Genomic DNA, 17,144 nt, shown 5'->3' on the forward strand with positions numbered 1-17,144 from the left:
GAACAATGCATTGAACACTTTCTGACTACCCCACCATGTCTGTGGGTATCAGGTTAGGGACCCAAGGGTTATAACTGAAGATGTAAATCTTTAACAACACCTGACAAATACAAATTACAAAAGGGTCAGCATTTTATTAAAACAATTGGTCACAAGATGACTTAGATGTAAACTGTAACTCTGTTTTCTGGTGTCTAAAAAATGGTTCCACACAAAACAAGCACCATGTATACAAACACATGAACAAAAGTTAAGTTTAGACCCGTGTTATGCTATAAATAGTTGTGGCAAGGCTTTGAGGTCAAATGTATGGACAGTCATGTGTTGTTGGCATTTGCAGCCTGAATTTCAGTTGCCTTTTGTATGCTTGTTGGTCGTGACAGTAGCATTCTTCTTCCATGCCACAGCCCCCCCCCCTCACTGTTCAACAGCTAGTGTTCCGAGCTTGTGATCTGTAAATCTGGCGGGACGTCCTGAGTGCCGCCCCGTGAAAAAGATCTCTGCTGATCACTTCAACACTGGCACAGACGTGTTGAACACTCAGCTAGACAGATATAGCAGCAACTGGAGAAACAGTGTCCCAAACAGGCTAAATAGCAGTCAGTGTGTTAGTCTTCTCTACCTCTGGCAACACCTTCTGGAAAATAGGACAAACAGGTCAAAATGGAGATTACACTTGAAGATGATAGCAGCTCATCACCCAATTTTGAATACAAGGGAGCTCATCAGGCCTTTAGAGATCGCTGGAAAGGGACAGATGACACAATGTGTCGCCACAGCATGTCCTTCCATCTGCACCACACGCTGAGGAGCGAATTCTTTGCCAGCTACCTCTACCTGCTTGAGAAGATTCCAGTGGGTAAGAAGGACCACACAGAAGTTCAACCTCACTCAGTCAAAATGTCAAGATTTGTTTTATTTATGTATTCATTTATTTTAAAAGTAAACCTTAAAAAAAACACACGTGGTTTTGCACGCTTTGTGAGTAGGTTAGAAAAGGTTTTACGAAGTTGTGTCCTACTGTGTTCCTTTCTAATGGTCACTGGCTTCAAACCTCAATTATACACCTTTGTGGGCATATACATGTACAGTTGCAGACAGCATGAATGTTCAGTTGTTACTGAAGTACTCTGTAGTCTGCTTGGAATTCACTGTGAGGACTCTGTTCTAAACATGCACAGGTCAGTCAGCATTAGTTATTCTGTGCATGCACACTACTGCTGAGCATGTGCACCACTGACCCTGTAACGTATCCACTGCATGGACACAAATTTTGGGCAGCACAGGGATGTCTTCTTGCGGTTTTAACATTTAAACAGAAAATCTCAGTGAAATGGCTTTGCTTTTCATAGTGGATGATGAAACAAATCTCAATGTAAAACCTAAAAGTCAGGATGAATTCAGTAAAATGCATGAATGTCATGCTGAAGAGCTTGTGCTGATTGTGTGGGGCGGCATGGTGTTGCAGTGGTTCACACTGTCATCTCACTCACAGGTGGAAGGGTTCAAATTTCCTGGTCACCCTCTGTGTTAAGTCTGCATGCTCTCGGTGTAAGCAGAGCCAGTGGTTTTCAACGCAATTTTATTTAATGTAAATTCACAACATATGTCATCTCACAGCGCTTAACATAATAAGGTAAAGCCCTTATGAATTTTGAAAAGAGAACCCACCAATGCTCAATCTATGAGCAAGTGGTTGGCAATGGTGGGAAGGAACCAAACCTAGACGTTCTATATGCATGGACTAGTTTCTCAGCATCACTCTGAGACAGGATGTTTCTATTTTTTTTGTTTTTTTTTAATATTACATAGATGAAAGAAGGCTGTCTTACAAACATGCTTTATAGGAATGTTGAAAGACATCCTGGTCAAAAACAACTCCACGATTCTTTACACTAGAACTGGAGACCAAGGCAATGCCATCAACAGTAACTATCTGATCAGATAGTGTGTTTCTGAGGTGTTTAGGGCCAAATACAATAACCTCATTCTGAATTTAAATGAAGAAAATTAGAGGTCGTCCAGGCCTTTATGTCCTTCAGACATGCCTGGAGTTTGACCAACTGATTGGTTTCATTTGACTTTATAGATAAATAACAGTGGGAATTTATGCAATGCTTCCTAATAATAGTGCCTAAGGGGAGTGCATACAAAGTAAATAATGTTGGTCCTAACACAGATCCCTGTGGAACTCCATAACTAACTCTGGTGTGACTGGAAGAATCATCATTAACAAGAACAAACTGGAATCTGTCTAATAAATATGATTTAAACTAATTTAGTGCAGTTCCTTTAAGTCCAGTACCATGTTTTAGTCTGTGTAATAAGATGCTGTGATCCACTGTATAAATTGCAGCACTGAGATACAGCAGAACAACTACAGAAACTAGTCCACTGTCTGAGGCTTAAAAAAGATCATTGATGACCTTCACCAGTGCTGTCTCTGTACTATGAAACTCTTTAAACAAACCATTTCTTTGCAGATAACTTGCAGCCACTTTTTCTCAGAATTTTAGAAATCAAAGGGAGGTTGGATATGAGCCTATAGTTGGCTAAAACATCTGGATTGAGAGTAGCTTTTTGAGAAGTGGTTTTATTACAGCAACTTTAAAAGCCTGCGCTATATAGCCTGTTAGCAAAGAGAACAAAGAGAGTTTCGAGCATGACATCTGAGTTGCACCAGGAAGGTTAATCAAATATGCTGGTAAGCATTTGCAAGAGCCCAGTCCTGCCACTGTGCTATTCTGTATACATACCAAAGTGTATAGAAAGGATGAATGTAGCCTCCAGGTTTGAAAAGTGAAGCCAAAGCGGAAGTACATTCTTTCGTAATGATCAACAGAGGAAGATTCTGAATGCAAAAAAGTCTAGTAGTGTCTATGAGAAGGTGACTCTACTTTCCCATATATATATATATATATATTTTTTACCTTAGTAAACATTTTCCTTGTGAGTTTAAAGTCTCAGTTGATACTTTTAAATCTCCTACAATACAGAATGATGTCATTTTAAGTGGGACCACCATTTAGAGTCAAACAGAGGATGAAGGTTTATAGTATGCCTACTTTACCACTGACAAGTCACTTGCACACTGGTATCCCTGGTGTTCTCAGTTTCTCAGGCAGATCCACCCCTCACTCATCACATCTAGTTTGAAAAAAATAAAAATAAATAATGGTTGTGACAGCCATAATCCACAAACCAGTGGGCGATATCACAGTGGCTACATTCATCTTTTATAGACATTCTGTGATGCATATGTAACTTTTGTAGTCAGAGTTTGATCTGCAGATGACATTAGATATGTGCAACTGCTGATTATTCATTTGCTAAGAGGGCTATACATAACCATTATATTCATATCTGGAATTCCTGAAATTAATTTTTGGAGACTGTTATAAGCAGGTGCTGCTAAAGCAACGCTAGCTATCTCTGAGATCATAAATAGTACTAAAAACTAAACAAAAATAAAATCTGGAGGACAGAATTAAATCTGAGCTGCAAGAAAAGATGAATTTAGATATATTTAACAACTTTTAGTGAATACATGCCAGGCATGTTCATGATAGACTCAATATTTATACAAATGATTTAGAAGGGACATAATGCTACATTTTAATACAAATATTTTTTATACAAATATGATGTTTGAGACATTAATAAAGGTACACAAAAATGAAAAAAAAACTAACTAAATAAATAAATAAAATTTAAGATAAAATTATAATTGGAAATGGAAATAAAATGCTGCAGATCATTGAAAGTAGATTTAAAACGTGTTTTTTGATCACAGATTTTGAGATTTTTTTAAATTTCTTTTTATTCTACAGTGTTGAAGCTAAAATTTCAAATGCACCCTCATCCCTTGTTCAAGTCTGGAATTAGCCTTTTCTGTAGAACTTTTCCAAGTGAATAACAGCATTTGGCACCTGTTTATTAAAGTGTATGATCAAAGGAACTAAACTTTTCATGGAGTTAGTGAGTGAACCTAAACTAAGAAATATTTATGAATTCCGTGTATATTTGCGCATGGCTGGGTGGTTCCTAAAGTATTTCAAGGGACATGATGTCAAATTAAATAGAGCTTATTCCATTCTTTGCTTTGGTAATGAGGGATATGACAAACCTATAACAAGCACTATGATGCTCTATGATAGTTTGAATCACATCTTCAATTAGGAACCATCTCCATAATGAAACAAATGCTCTTGCACTCTGAGCCATTCATGCATTTTATTTCTCCAAAGTTGCCTCTGTAGCTTCTTAACTTCTCTTCATTGGCTCCCTTTTTCTTTCAGAATATGATTTTACTGTATCCAAGTTACACAGCAAAATGTCGATCACATATGAGCGAGCTCGCAGCCTCAGATCCTCAGGTGAGGTTCTATTTGCTGTTTCAAGCTTGAGGGCTAAATCCAAAGGTGACCGTGTTGTTTCCATCAGGGGTCCTCAGCTTTTGTATGACCTGCCTGAGAAGATAAGAAGCACATAACAGAAGTCACTCTTAAGATCTGTATTTATAGACTTTCTTTTATGTGATGTCATTGTTTTATTGCTTTTTCAAGGTTTCTATTGTTTTAATTTGTATATATATATATATATATTTGACCTTTGTGCCTTTATTGGATAGTGTTAGTGAGAGAGAGACAGGAAAGTAGGGGAGAAGAATGGGGGGAGGACATGTGGGAGAGGGCCATGAGCCATGGGATTCGAACTCATGACCTCCACATTGGGACTGTAGCCCTGCACATGGGACGCCAGCTCAACCAGGTGAGGTATAGCGGCGCCCCTTAATTTCTATATTTTTAAAATTGTTATTTTGTTTTGTCTTGTTTAATTTTATCTTAATTTCACCCTTCTCTGTTTAGCCATACTGTCTGGCTTTCTGTTGTTAAATTGCCTCTGGGTATCCTACTTTTGCATTGCCTATCAAAGCACTTTATGAACACTTTTGTTTATAAAAGTTCTATACAAATAAACATTCTTCTTCTTCCTATTATTATTATTATTATTATTATTATTATTATTATTATTATTATTATTATGTAATCCTCTCAAGAGTGTGCACTTGTCTGTCATGAGACTGCAAGTTGCAGAAACAGGAGATCCTGACCGGCTGGCCATTCTGGCTCAAAGATGTCTTACTTTGTTACCACTAACTTGATACAAGGCCCATTAATGGTATGGCATGTTGAGCATGAAAGCACTAACTCATGTCAGTCAATGCTATACATGGCTCGTGGTCAGATCATTTACAACAAATGAGCAGCAAATGACAAGCAAGATGAGTACACCTAAAATAAATATATTCTGCACATACTGGGAGGTTTGTCTTAAACCTAAACTGTTTGGTTTCAGACATTTTAAATTGACAAAAACTTCAGCTCCTGTATCATTTAATCAAATGGCTTATTCTGTTCCATAGAAGGTCAAAGGTCGGCTTCTCATGAGCTAGTCTACCCTGTGAAACAGATGGTCCTGATGGCACTGGATCGACACTTTCTTGGCAGACAAATGTTTCATCATGCTGTCTTGTCTCCTTGGTCTTGCTTCATGCTTCTATACCTCTTTCCTCTGATAATTGTCTTGAAACATTTCGCTCAACACATATTCTGTTCAATCAATCACTCTTGCAAACAAGGCTGTTAAGCATCCACATGCATCTTTGCCCTGACTGTCAAAGCAGTCACACAGCCTGTAATTGCCTTGTGCTCAGTATGAACACATAAAGTGAGAATGAATAGTTTGCCTGTTGCCACACACTTTTCTTATCTAGGCCTTAATTGTGACTTCTATAGACTTTAGGATTTCGTGTAGCAACCAATAATGTAATTTCCTGAAATAAAAATGTAATAAAATTTGCTTTTAACCTGATCAAAAATGTACAACAATATAAAAAAAAAATAAACAAACAAACAAAACAATACTGTGATGCCTTGCCCAGTAGTGTAATAAAATGTCCAGACTGACATGAAATGTTGGGATGTCTGTGGCTCAGACAGTGGAGCATTAAACATGAGGTTGGTAGTTCAATTCCCAATCCCTCCACACGTCAGTATAGCCCTGACTCAAATTTCTCCCAATGGCAACGCCCGCACAGCAGCGCTGCCACCACTGGTCTATCAATGGGTGAATGAGGAACACACTGTAATGTGGTTTGTAGAACCTGCAGTTGGACACCCATGACAAACTTATAATTTACAGTAATTTTTTGCTTGACCAATAGGTTTCTTCTGGCTGGAAATGCCATAAACAAGTGACAAAAGACAGAAAAACATTGTGTTGGAGAAGTTAATAACAAATGTTAACAATTTCTGCTTATTAAACATTTTACCGAAAATGTGAATTGTCAGTTCCTTTTCCCCTGGCAAAATGTCCGTTCTTCCTTTTCCTGTACCATCTCAAGGCCATCCTGGTCTTGATTTTAAGTCCCACACTAATGCAGAGAGAGCTTATGCTTCAGATCAGCTGTATCCTATAGATTTTTCATTGGGTTGGGGTTTAGACAGGTTATTTCAGTGTATTCATGAATTCTGTTTACACATCATATTTTTCAGTCTTATTATTTGTTTATGCTTGAGGTGTCTGAATTAAGTTTCAGCTAGATAGTCTTAATCCCGGAATAAGTCCCTGCTTGGAATTCGTGCTGTTTGAAAGTTAAGGAAATTATGGAGTTGGAGCCTGCAGCTAATTGCTGATTGGTAATTTGCAGTAGCATTTCAAAAACTCATAACTGCCAACAGGTTTTCTTGCAGGTGATAGTCATGAGGACGGAGCAGCCCAAGAGATTTTATGCCCAGTGGATGAATGACAAAGCTTAAGTTTAGTTGTACATTTTTGAAGACATTCAGGGCAAATTCAAGACTGTTGCACTTTTGATATGTTTGTGGGCTAATTTTCTGGACCTGTTTGGTCATCCTGTAGAAATGCAAATACACTTAGGATTAGCCTCCTGGATATTGATTGTTAGGAAGTTAAAATTTCTCACATTTTGGTGGAAAACACCTATAGTTAAAACAGTTCCATAATGTGTTTGGGCTTGTAAAGTTTGAAAAACCAAAAAAAGAAGTAATATGTTCATCAAACTGGGGCTATCTTCAATTCTGCCGTCTATGTGTCCTTACAGTCAAGCTGTTTCCAGTCACCTGTGAGTACATCAAAGGAGAAAAGCAGTTCTACTACAGAGCCCAGCAGTTCTATGAGGATGTCCCTGCCTCGGAGGAGGGCATGATGGGAGATTTTGTTGAGATATCCAACGTTGATCTGGAAGGTTCCCGCCAGTTTCTGAAGAGGTTTGTGGTGAGTTACAAGATACTAAGTCACATTCAAGTGTACAACAGATCAACAGTTTAGTCAAATTTGAGAAGCTTTGCTGTTTCTCCATCATTTACGCATGGTGCAGTTGTGCATGACTGCGTTTCACTAGTATATTAATTTGCACTGGTGTAACTGTCTTTTAATAAACATGTCAGAATCTATTTTGGGTGAGGAATCCATCAACCTGACTGTACAAAAACAATTCCATCTTGTTTCATGTGGGTGGAAACCTCAGTACAGTTTCCAATAGTAGCACAGTTTTGATGCCAGCCCCATAAACACCCATAAAGAGCACACAAAGCCAACAGCTGCTGATCAGTTTGTACCATGGTAAGTCCTTAGCAGGCACTAATTTGTTCACATTCTGGAAGAAAGGGCTTTTTAAAAAATCTCTTTAGAAATAGCTCTAGTTTCATATATTGCAATATGGTTTATATATCTCTAAAGGGGATGTATCATCTGGATATATAAGCCTCACATATGAATATTTGTTGGCATGCACATGTATTTGTGTATGTTGTACATTTGACTGTGGGGCACAATGTCTTTTTTTTTTATAATTGTTAGAATGCTAGATAGTCCAAACACTAAGCTGAGGAAACAGGATTAACCCAGAGTTACTTAGGATCAGCTTTAGAGGCACTCTGCAAAGACTGAATGCTTGAAAGGAACTACAGATAGCTAGATGACTGCTGTTCGTCTGGTGCTGATGTAAACACAGCATGCCCAGATTTAATAATTTACTGGCTACTACAGTACAGTGCACTAAATATATTAAACATCAATTTTCTCTTCTAAGAGTGGATGTTTCTGTCTATAGTGAGACCATTAGTGGTTACAGTTTAACTGTTAAACTGTTAACACCTAAACTATGCATATACAACTTACCAGTTATGACCAACCTATTGTACATTCAAATCCACGCTACAGGGCACCAAAAACTGTATTGTAAATTATTCTCTGCAGCAGTTCCCATTACATCCGTCAGTGAACAAAGTTAACTGCAATACCTCTGACTACAGAGCAGAGTTTATTATGCAGGCCACTGAACATGCTACACAACTAAATATATAAGAGAGGTAATAAAAAACATTTCCCCAAACTTGATGATAACCACACCAGACATTGCATAAATGAAGTCACAAAAAGTTTGTAACAGGTTGTGAGTTATGACAGTGGCTAATCTGAGGAGGGAGGTGGGTGGCAGACTCATGTTCAAGTTTTTTGCATTATTGACTCTGTTACTATCTTTTGAATAAGTCTGATTTCAAATGAGTTGGTGACATGTCAAAATTATCATCAATTATTGTACATTTTACAAAGGGCTAAATTATTAGACAAATATGACGGATGTGACATTATTGCACAACTGGTAACACTGCGGCAGAGGGATATATGCTGTGCGTGAATGTAAATCACTGAAACTTGCAGTATAGTAAGATATGGGTTAAAACACAGCAACCTTTCCTTTAATTAATTCCTCCAGCACTGCAGCAGTGTGATAGCATACCACTCCAGTGATGTGATCTTTTGAGATACTGCACAGCATCGTATAGTCAAGTTTAAAAACTCTCCAGTTCCCAACGCTTTATCTTTATGTGATACATGTCTTTTTGGAGTAATGTGAGACTGAAAACCTTTAAAAAAAATGTATTTAATGCTCCAGAAATAAATACATTTTGAATTAAACTTAAAGACTTAGGTGTTTGCTTTTATGTGTGTGCCTCTAATTTGCAGAAATTCTCTATTAATTTCTCAACTGAATGCAAAGACCCTCAATGATAAACCAAAAGAATTAAACAGTCTGCTTCCATCAGCTCTTAGGTGTTCCCAATAGGTCAGCATAGACCTCTCTGTGACTTATGGATATGGCAATAACATGTAACAGAAAAATGTCTTTTAAATGCCTCATTTGTTTTTCTCTGAAAGTTAAAGTTAAAGTTTGTATTGTTTTGTTACATAAGATTGAGCTTTGGTACTTTACTAAATCTGTCCTAAAATAAACCAGTAAAGACACAGTTATCGATATGAAATCTTCCATTTTTCATCAAAAGGGCCCTGGTAAGGCTGGCACACACTGTGCTTTGGATTGTGGGTCCGGGATTGGGCGTGTGACCAAAGGTGTCCTCCTTCCTGTGTTTGAGAAAATGGAGATGGCGGACATGATGGAGCACTTCCTGCTCCATGCGCATGAGGAGTATCTGGGTGCTGATGCCGACCGCATTGAGACTTACTACTGCTACAACCTGCAAGAGTTCACACCTCCAAAAAACAAGTATGATGTCATCTGGATGCAGTGGGTGGCATGTAAGTATGTGGCTGGACCTCTGTCAGTGGTCCTCTCAGAGATTAGCTGTAGTGAGATTTGAATCACATATATTGTCATGACTGCAATTGTAGGTGACGTCATGCTTTTGTAGAAGTGAGGAATGATGCAATAGTGAAGTAGTAAAGAAAATGAAGCCAGACAAAATTGAGGTTAAACAATTTATCAAAACTACTTTACATTTAACATAATTTAAAGTGGCCACTGTGCCGAGCAAAGTGCAAGCACAGGCCGAAGAGATCATGCTTTCAGAGTTCAAATTTGTTGAACTTTGACCACTGTGTGCTATGATGTATGGCCACACAATAGAAACATGGCATCTCACGTGCACATAGAGAAAAGTGGAGGAAAAGCTGGTGTTGTGTCTGAATCAGTCTATGGTCTGAATTCTCAGAATTATATGACACAACTCATTGTGTCATACTCACACTCATTTACCAGAGCACTTTGTGCTTAATGACAAAGTATTAAATGATCAAAATGAGATTGCAAACGAATTCAACTCTTTCCTTATTAATGTGGGGCTGAACATTGCAAAAAAGCTAGAAAACCATACTCAGGATGAAATGTGTAACAGTGCTTCTGGGGGTGGCAGCCGCATTAGTCAGTTAATGTTTCTCAGTGAAATTTCAGAGAATAAAGTTATAGCTATTGTCCAAAAATGCAAAAACAAAACGTCAACTGATTGCGGTGGAATAGACTTGACCATAATTAAGAACACAGTTGACTGCATACTCAAACCATTTAGTTACATTTGTAATCTCTCTTTTAGCACAGGAGTTTTCCCCCAAAAAATGAAGATTGCAAAAATAATTCCCTTTTTAAAAAATGGAGATAAACATATTTTCAATAATTACAGACCAGTCTTGGTGCTTTCCCAGTTTTCCAAAATAAAATAAAAATATGTTTACACATAAATTAGACTCGTTCTTAGAAAAAAACTATTTACTTTATCCACACCAATATAGTTTTAGGTCAAATTAGTCAACCTCTGATGCACTGATACACTTTACCGACGAGATATATACTGCTATTGATATTAAGCAATATATGGTGCGTGTGTTTTTGGATTTACAGTAAGCATTCGATACAGTTGATCACAATCTATTATTATCAAAATTACATAACTATGGTATAAGGGGTCATATTCATAAATGGTTAGAGAGTTATTTAAATAATAGACAGCAATATGTTCAATATAATAACTATAACTCTAATTGCAAAACAGTCGTATGTGGCATTCCACAAGGTTCAGTTATTGGACCAAAGCTCTTTATTTTGTTTATTAATAATATTTATGAGGGTATCAGTAATATGAATCTTTTATTTGCTGATGATACAACAGTTTTCAATTCGGGAAGCAATTTAAATAAATTAATAATGGACATTGCAAGGGAAATAGTTAACTTTAAAAAATGGGGAGGGGGAATTTGTGTTCTGTAAATACTGACTGAAGGCCATCTATGTTTCATTTATGCCGTCTTTGTTATAGGGGCACGTTTTATAAGACTTGTCTTCCTCATGCTCCTATTCAGCCATGTTTTCTTGTTGTGATGTACAATACAATGGGTATGTAAAAAAAAACAAACAAAAAAAAAAACTAAAAACATGGATGAATAAATAAATTAAATTAAATTAAATTAAAACTTTGCGGTTGTATTGAGACTTGGGGTGGAAAGATTTTCATAATAGCAGGGACAGCGTGTAAGGTTTTCAACTAACTATGTGAAGTGCTATCAGATGGCGTATGTTGTGAATTAGCACTGTTGAAGTGTTTGCATCAAACTGAAAGCTTGACGTCACCCTGCTGGAAGTTTGAAAAACTCCAACTTTTTTGCTCACTAATCTGCGGCTGTTCTGGGACTGTGCGCTGAAACCCGTGGTGAGCACAGTGCATACCACGTCCTGTACGAAAGCTGCTAGTAGCAAACAGTGGACAGACACATTTGGGCCAACAAACACCTTAAAAGTTGTAGTTGTGTGGAGGGATTCTTGGGGGCTGTACTATGAAGTAAGTTTGACGTAGTGAGCTTGACAAAAACTGAAGTAACAGTCAGAGGTAACAGGTGTCATAAAGGTGGTTATCAGCTTTCTTTGTTAACTCAGACTTTCAGCTTTAAATTCCGTGCACATTCACATGGAAGCGGGCTGTAACACATCATTTGACTCTTCTTCCACACAGAATGAAGCAATGGCATCCTGCTTACTTTAGTCAACTGGTTATTTTAATGGAGAACAACAAGGAATACAAATTTATGAGGTCAGTAAGCACTGCCACTGCAAATGATGCAAGACAGGAATGCTGGTGGAAAACTAGCAAATGTGCTTCAGTAAATTTGTTTTACCAATCAATGCAGCCGCTTATTCCCAACTGACAGAGCTGTTCAAATTTAAGCGTCATATATTTAAACATATTCACTGCAGTGCATTCAGGTCTGACACTGTCAGAAAATCACTTTAATTTTCAGCCAAGTCAAAGTAAAATGAATGTTGTTGATTAGATATTCTCTGTAATAAACACTACTAGAATAATCCATTTTCTAATCTGTGTTCCATCAGCTGCAGTATCAGCAGTGTAAACAGACAAATCAGAACGAACATAAAAGCATATTTATATGATTTTCGCATCACCAGCTGGATACATTACGGGTTTCCATGGCAACGCGATACACACAGTGTGTGACACTGTAAATACACGGCCTCATTCAGTGGGATTAGTAATGTACAGGTTTATGGATGTAACACATTCCCTCAGCTGAAAGTCTGCATCATTCCGAGAGAATCATCAGGGAATTATTTGGTTAAAGGATAACTGTTCTTTCAGCCAATTTACATCTAAAACTATACACATAACCTGCTCCAGACCAGGTTAGCGCCACAGCATAAGTTACCATGGAGATCTAGCTAGGTTACAAGAGAGCCATCTTTAAGACACTGAAAACTCTGACTTCAGGCTCAATATACCCACTGATCTCACTTTGTAGCACAGCTCTCTGGCCTTGTTGGCTTGCATGCATGGATAGATGGATGGCTGGGGAAGATAGTTTCCCTCTTTTTCATGTCTGGCAGTCTTGACCACTTTGTTATAGTTACACTGTGTATTGCCAATGCATTACATAATGTAAGTTGTCTTTGCATCAAGTGCTGTTGTTGTCATCAGCCAGGTCAAGTTTTGGCATATACCAGTAGAAAAGCTAATAGAAACAAAGATCCAGAAAATGATATCTCTCTTGTGGTTTTTTGTTTTGTCTCTGTCTTTCAATTCAGGTCATCTAACAGACAAGGACCTGATGAACTTCCTGATTCGCTGTAAGAAGAGTCTGCGTCCAAATGGTGTCATCATAATGAAAGACAATATGGCACGGCAGGGCTGCAAGCTGGACCCCATCGACAGCAGCATCAGCCGCCACCTGGACATCATGAAAATCATCATCAGCCAGGCTGGCCTTGAGATCCTGGCTGTCGAGAAGCAGGAAGGCTTTCCTGAGGTCATCATGCCTGTCTGGATGGTTGCTATGAAGTAGCAGTGACATTTTTGTTCCAAAAATTTCAGATTGTTGTTTGCTTCCTTTGAAAAATACAAAGAAGAAAATCCAACTTAGAACTAAATTCACTTGTTATTCTATTTTAGAAAAAAATCTTGATCTGTGATCATGTCTCTGAGACCGACAACAGCATCGCAACAAATGTCACAAAGTCCTCAGAACATAAATATTGAAACAGCGGTGTGGACAGCATTGTGGAGATAGGAGCATTTTTTCTGCTCTGTACCTAAATAAAATATAGCTTTCACTAAGAATTTTAGCTTCTGCAGAAGAACTCCATGTGTCCACTGTGCCAGACTGCAATTTACTGTTAGTCAACTACTTTCAGGTTTTGTGTCAAGATGGTGTCACTGAGTAGAGCCTCAATTCTCAGTGTGGAAAATCTGTTCCTGTCAGAGCTATGAGGATCATTGGAATAACATATGTATTTTAACTAGCTATTGGGTATCTTCTCTGAGAGGATTTGACTAAAGGAAATGTGTTACACTGTGAGTGCTGCATATGAATAACAATAATCTATCATTTTATATTGGATTTAAAAACAATAAACCTTTTGTACTTAACATGCAACATGTATCTGGATATGTTATCTGGACAGAGGCATCTTATCACAGGTCTATAAATTTACACCTGGTATAAAAAGCATTTTAGTTAACTGATTCTGCCCACATTGTGATCTTAGGGGATCTTAGTTAGGCATGAGAAGCTTAGGGGAAGGGGCTCAGACTCCAAGCTCAGACTATAGGTATTTTTTTTGAAAAGCAGCTAGAACAGGAAGAGGAAGAATCAACTCAGCCTGTTGGCAATGACTTTTACCTTAGAATATGGCCACAGATTGCATTTCCACCAGGACCAGATGTGATCTGTCTGAACTGATTAAAATCGGATTATAATGCATACTATGTGGATTTTCTCAATTAGATAAGATATCCAGATACAGATTAAGATGTTAAGACCAATTGGACAAGGAGTATTAATGTCACCCTTCAGTACTGCATGTAGGTACTGTTGCTCATTTGTGTGTTTGTTTGAGCTATCTAGTAGAGTGTGGTCACTTGTAAATACGCTTGTTTTTATCTGTGTTTTATATTTTTGCTTGTAATATTGCAGCTTAGTAAAAATCAGCTTTTTACATGTGCATCTGTGTAGTGTTTTAATGTGGGTTAGAACCGTATTGCTTTACTAGGTTAAATTCTATTATCTAGAACTGCATCATTACTTGATACATCAATACTTGACAATACATTGTACTCTATGAAAAACAAAACAAAACAAAACAAAAAAAAGGGGGGGGGGGATCCCATCAAAGTCTGGAGCATATGGCTGTAGTTTTATGATTTTTAAAAGCCATTTTATATGTTCCAAACAAAGGCTAATAGGATTAAAGATGTGGAATGATCACTGGCTATTATAATCAAGGCTGGAACACAAATGCTGACCAATTTTCTTTAAATATTCCTACAGTGCAGCCCCTCCACACCCCTTGGCCAATCTGAAATCTTCCAGAGAGCTGGCTCACAACACAGGACATATTAGAGATTCTCTCAGATCATTTTGGTAATTGTCCTAAATATTATTACTATTATTGTTTCTTTTCCATACTAACAGTATGAGTAGCACATTGTTTTGGGTTAGAGATTGGGCTGGGCCTCTGACATGGAGGTGGGGGTGGATTATTTCCCAGTTTTGACAGACAGTGCCTCTTTTCCTATCTGCTCTGGTTTCAATTTAGGCATTTCAGATGTTGTGTGCGTTAAACACAGTTGCCTCCAATATTCAGATGCATGTGTGTCAGTACTTGATGGGAGTGGTGTGGAGTTGTTTTACTCAGAGCTTTTTATGAAAGATTACTTTGTCACTGAGTAGGCTGGCAATGAGAAAATACAAAATCATTCAAGCATTGAAGGTGCGATGGTGTAAGATGACCTCTGCAGCATGTTTCTCTCGTCAGAATCACTATATTAAGATGTGAATAGACCAAACACATTTTCCACATCCCATATGAATTAAAGATCAAAATGGCCCAAAGTTCAACTTGTAGGTATTTTTTTCCTCTCCCCCAGCAAATAGCAGCCAAATGTGCTGTCACCTTTTCAGGAGTGGTTAGCGTTGCTGACAGTCAAAGCTATCATTTCTAATACTGCTCAATGTCCACTGCAGCTGCTCGGCAAAAGTTTGAATACATTAACTGGAATAACACTAATTTGTCCAGTCACGTCAGCAGTCTTGAGCAGCTTAGCTTGAATCCAAACTGAGTGTATCAGAGACAGAGGGAAGACAGAGAGCAAATTCAGATGTAGTAACCAGTACTCTGTTCAGGGCAACACACTGCTGAGAAAAGTTCATCTCAAACCTTGAGCTCTAAAAGTCCAAAAAAGAAAAAAACAAAACAAAACAAAACAAAACCTAAACGTTGGAAGTTATAATAAGTGAATAGTGCCATCTAATAGCACAGGTTCAAAAATACAATTTCATTTCATTTGCTTTTCTTGGAGTCCCTAGAACTGTTTAACCCACTCTTATCAGTTTAAAATGGCAACACCTGTGCAAGTATTTCTAAACAAAAAAAAAAAAAAAAAGAACCAAAACCCACAAATACTCAGTGCTGCCTTGGGGACACGTGCAAGAATGATTACATTTAATGAACCCTTCCTCTAGCACCACTGTCACAGAAAACTGTATTGTACCCCAATACGAGTAGGGCTCTGTTGTGTTGTAGAATTATATTGTGGAGTGTAGCAACCACTGTAGTCTGCAGGGGCTGCTAAGAGTGCTTTTATCTACAACATACTAAAACCCCCAGGAAGGAGTAGAGGGATCATTTTTCAGTGCAGAGGCACCGGCTCAGAGAAATTGAGGTTTCATCTAGAAGAGACTGAGCCTTTGTGGAATTTAAAGTTGAGAAAAACCTCAGTCAGTCAGTCTCTGAGCTAAGATGGTTTCAACAAGACAGAGAGAAGGGTAAGTCTAACCTCCATTCCCTGAGAGAATTCAGGCTAGAGGAATGTGCTTTCTTTTCATCTCCAGTTCTCATAGTAAATCATGTTATTGAAAAAAACAGGCCTGAAGATTTTTAGGCTGCTTTATCTTTGGCAGTCTGTTGGGGTTTTTTAACTCTACCAGCATGTTGGAGAGGGTTGGAGAGTTTGATGGAAAGCATTGCTCAAAACAACAAAAAAGTAAGAATTTCTTCCTATCTGGCAATGGCATGAAAGTCATAGTGTGCATTTAAACTGTGACTAAAATAAGGGATTGCATTTCCAATGTTTTCTTGGCTATAAGTAAGGAGCCAGACCTTGAGGCTCAGGTGGTGCAACATTTCTGAGATATACTGTATGTATATATTTATATGTGTGTGTGTGTGTGTGTATGCAGTTGAAACCAGAAGTTTACATACACTAAGATTACTATGTGTTCAAACTATTTGGGAAAGCCCAGATGATGATGTCATGGCTTTGGAAGTTCTTGATATGTTAATTGGCAGCATTTGAGTTAATTGGAGGCACACCCGTAGAAGTACTATAAGGTACACCTCAAACAAACTGCTTCATTTTGTGACAACATGGGAAATCTATAGAAATCAGCCAAGATATCAGGATCTGGTTTATCCTTGGGTAAAATTTACAGATGCCTGAAGGTTCCATGTTCATCTGTTCAAACAATTATACACAAGCACAAACATCATGAGAATGTCCAGCCATCATACCGCTCAGGAAGGAGACGGGTTCTGTGTTCCAGAAATTAAGTGTTTTGGTGAGAAATGTGTATCAACCTCAGAACAAAAGCAAAAGACCTTTTGAAGATGCTGCTGAAGCTGATAAGAGAGTGTCATTATCCACAGTGAAACCAGTCCTGTACCAACATGGGCTGAAAGGCTACTCAGAGAGGAAACATAAAAAAACAGATTACAGTTTGTAAATGCACACAGGCAGAAATACCTTCATTTCTGGAGACAT

At 38.0% G+C, this 17,144-nt stretch overlaps 1 protein-coding gene across 1 annotated transcript; it reads left to right on the forward strand.

The window, feature by feature from the left end:
- Positions 1–530: 530 nt before the first annotated feature.
- Positions 531–15,216, forward strand: ntmt2 (N-terminal Xaa-Pro-Lys N-methyltransferase). The gene is made up of 4 exons (XM_008280994.1): positions 531–859; positions 7,127–7,299; positions 9,372–9,624; positions 12,911–15,216. The coding sequence occupies exons 1-4, from the start codon at positions 664–666 to the stop codon at positions 13,165–13,167; spliced, it is 879 nt and encodes a 292-aa protein (XP_008279216.1). The 5' UTR covers positions 531–663; the 3' UTR covers positions 13,168–15,216.
- The last annotated feature ends 1,928 nt before the right edge of the window (positions 15,217–17,144 follow it).

The sequence above is a fragment of the Stegastes partitus genome, unplaced genomic scaffold, assembly GCF_000690725.1.
Source record: "Stegastes partitus isolate 25-593 unplaced genomic scaffold, Stegastes_partitus-1.0.2 Scaffold218, whole genome shotgun sequence".
Taxonomy (NCBI): Eukaryota; Metazoa; Chordata; class Actinopteri; family Pomacentridae; genus Stegastes; species Stegastes partitus.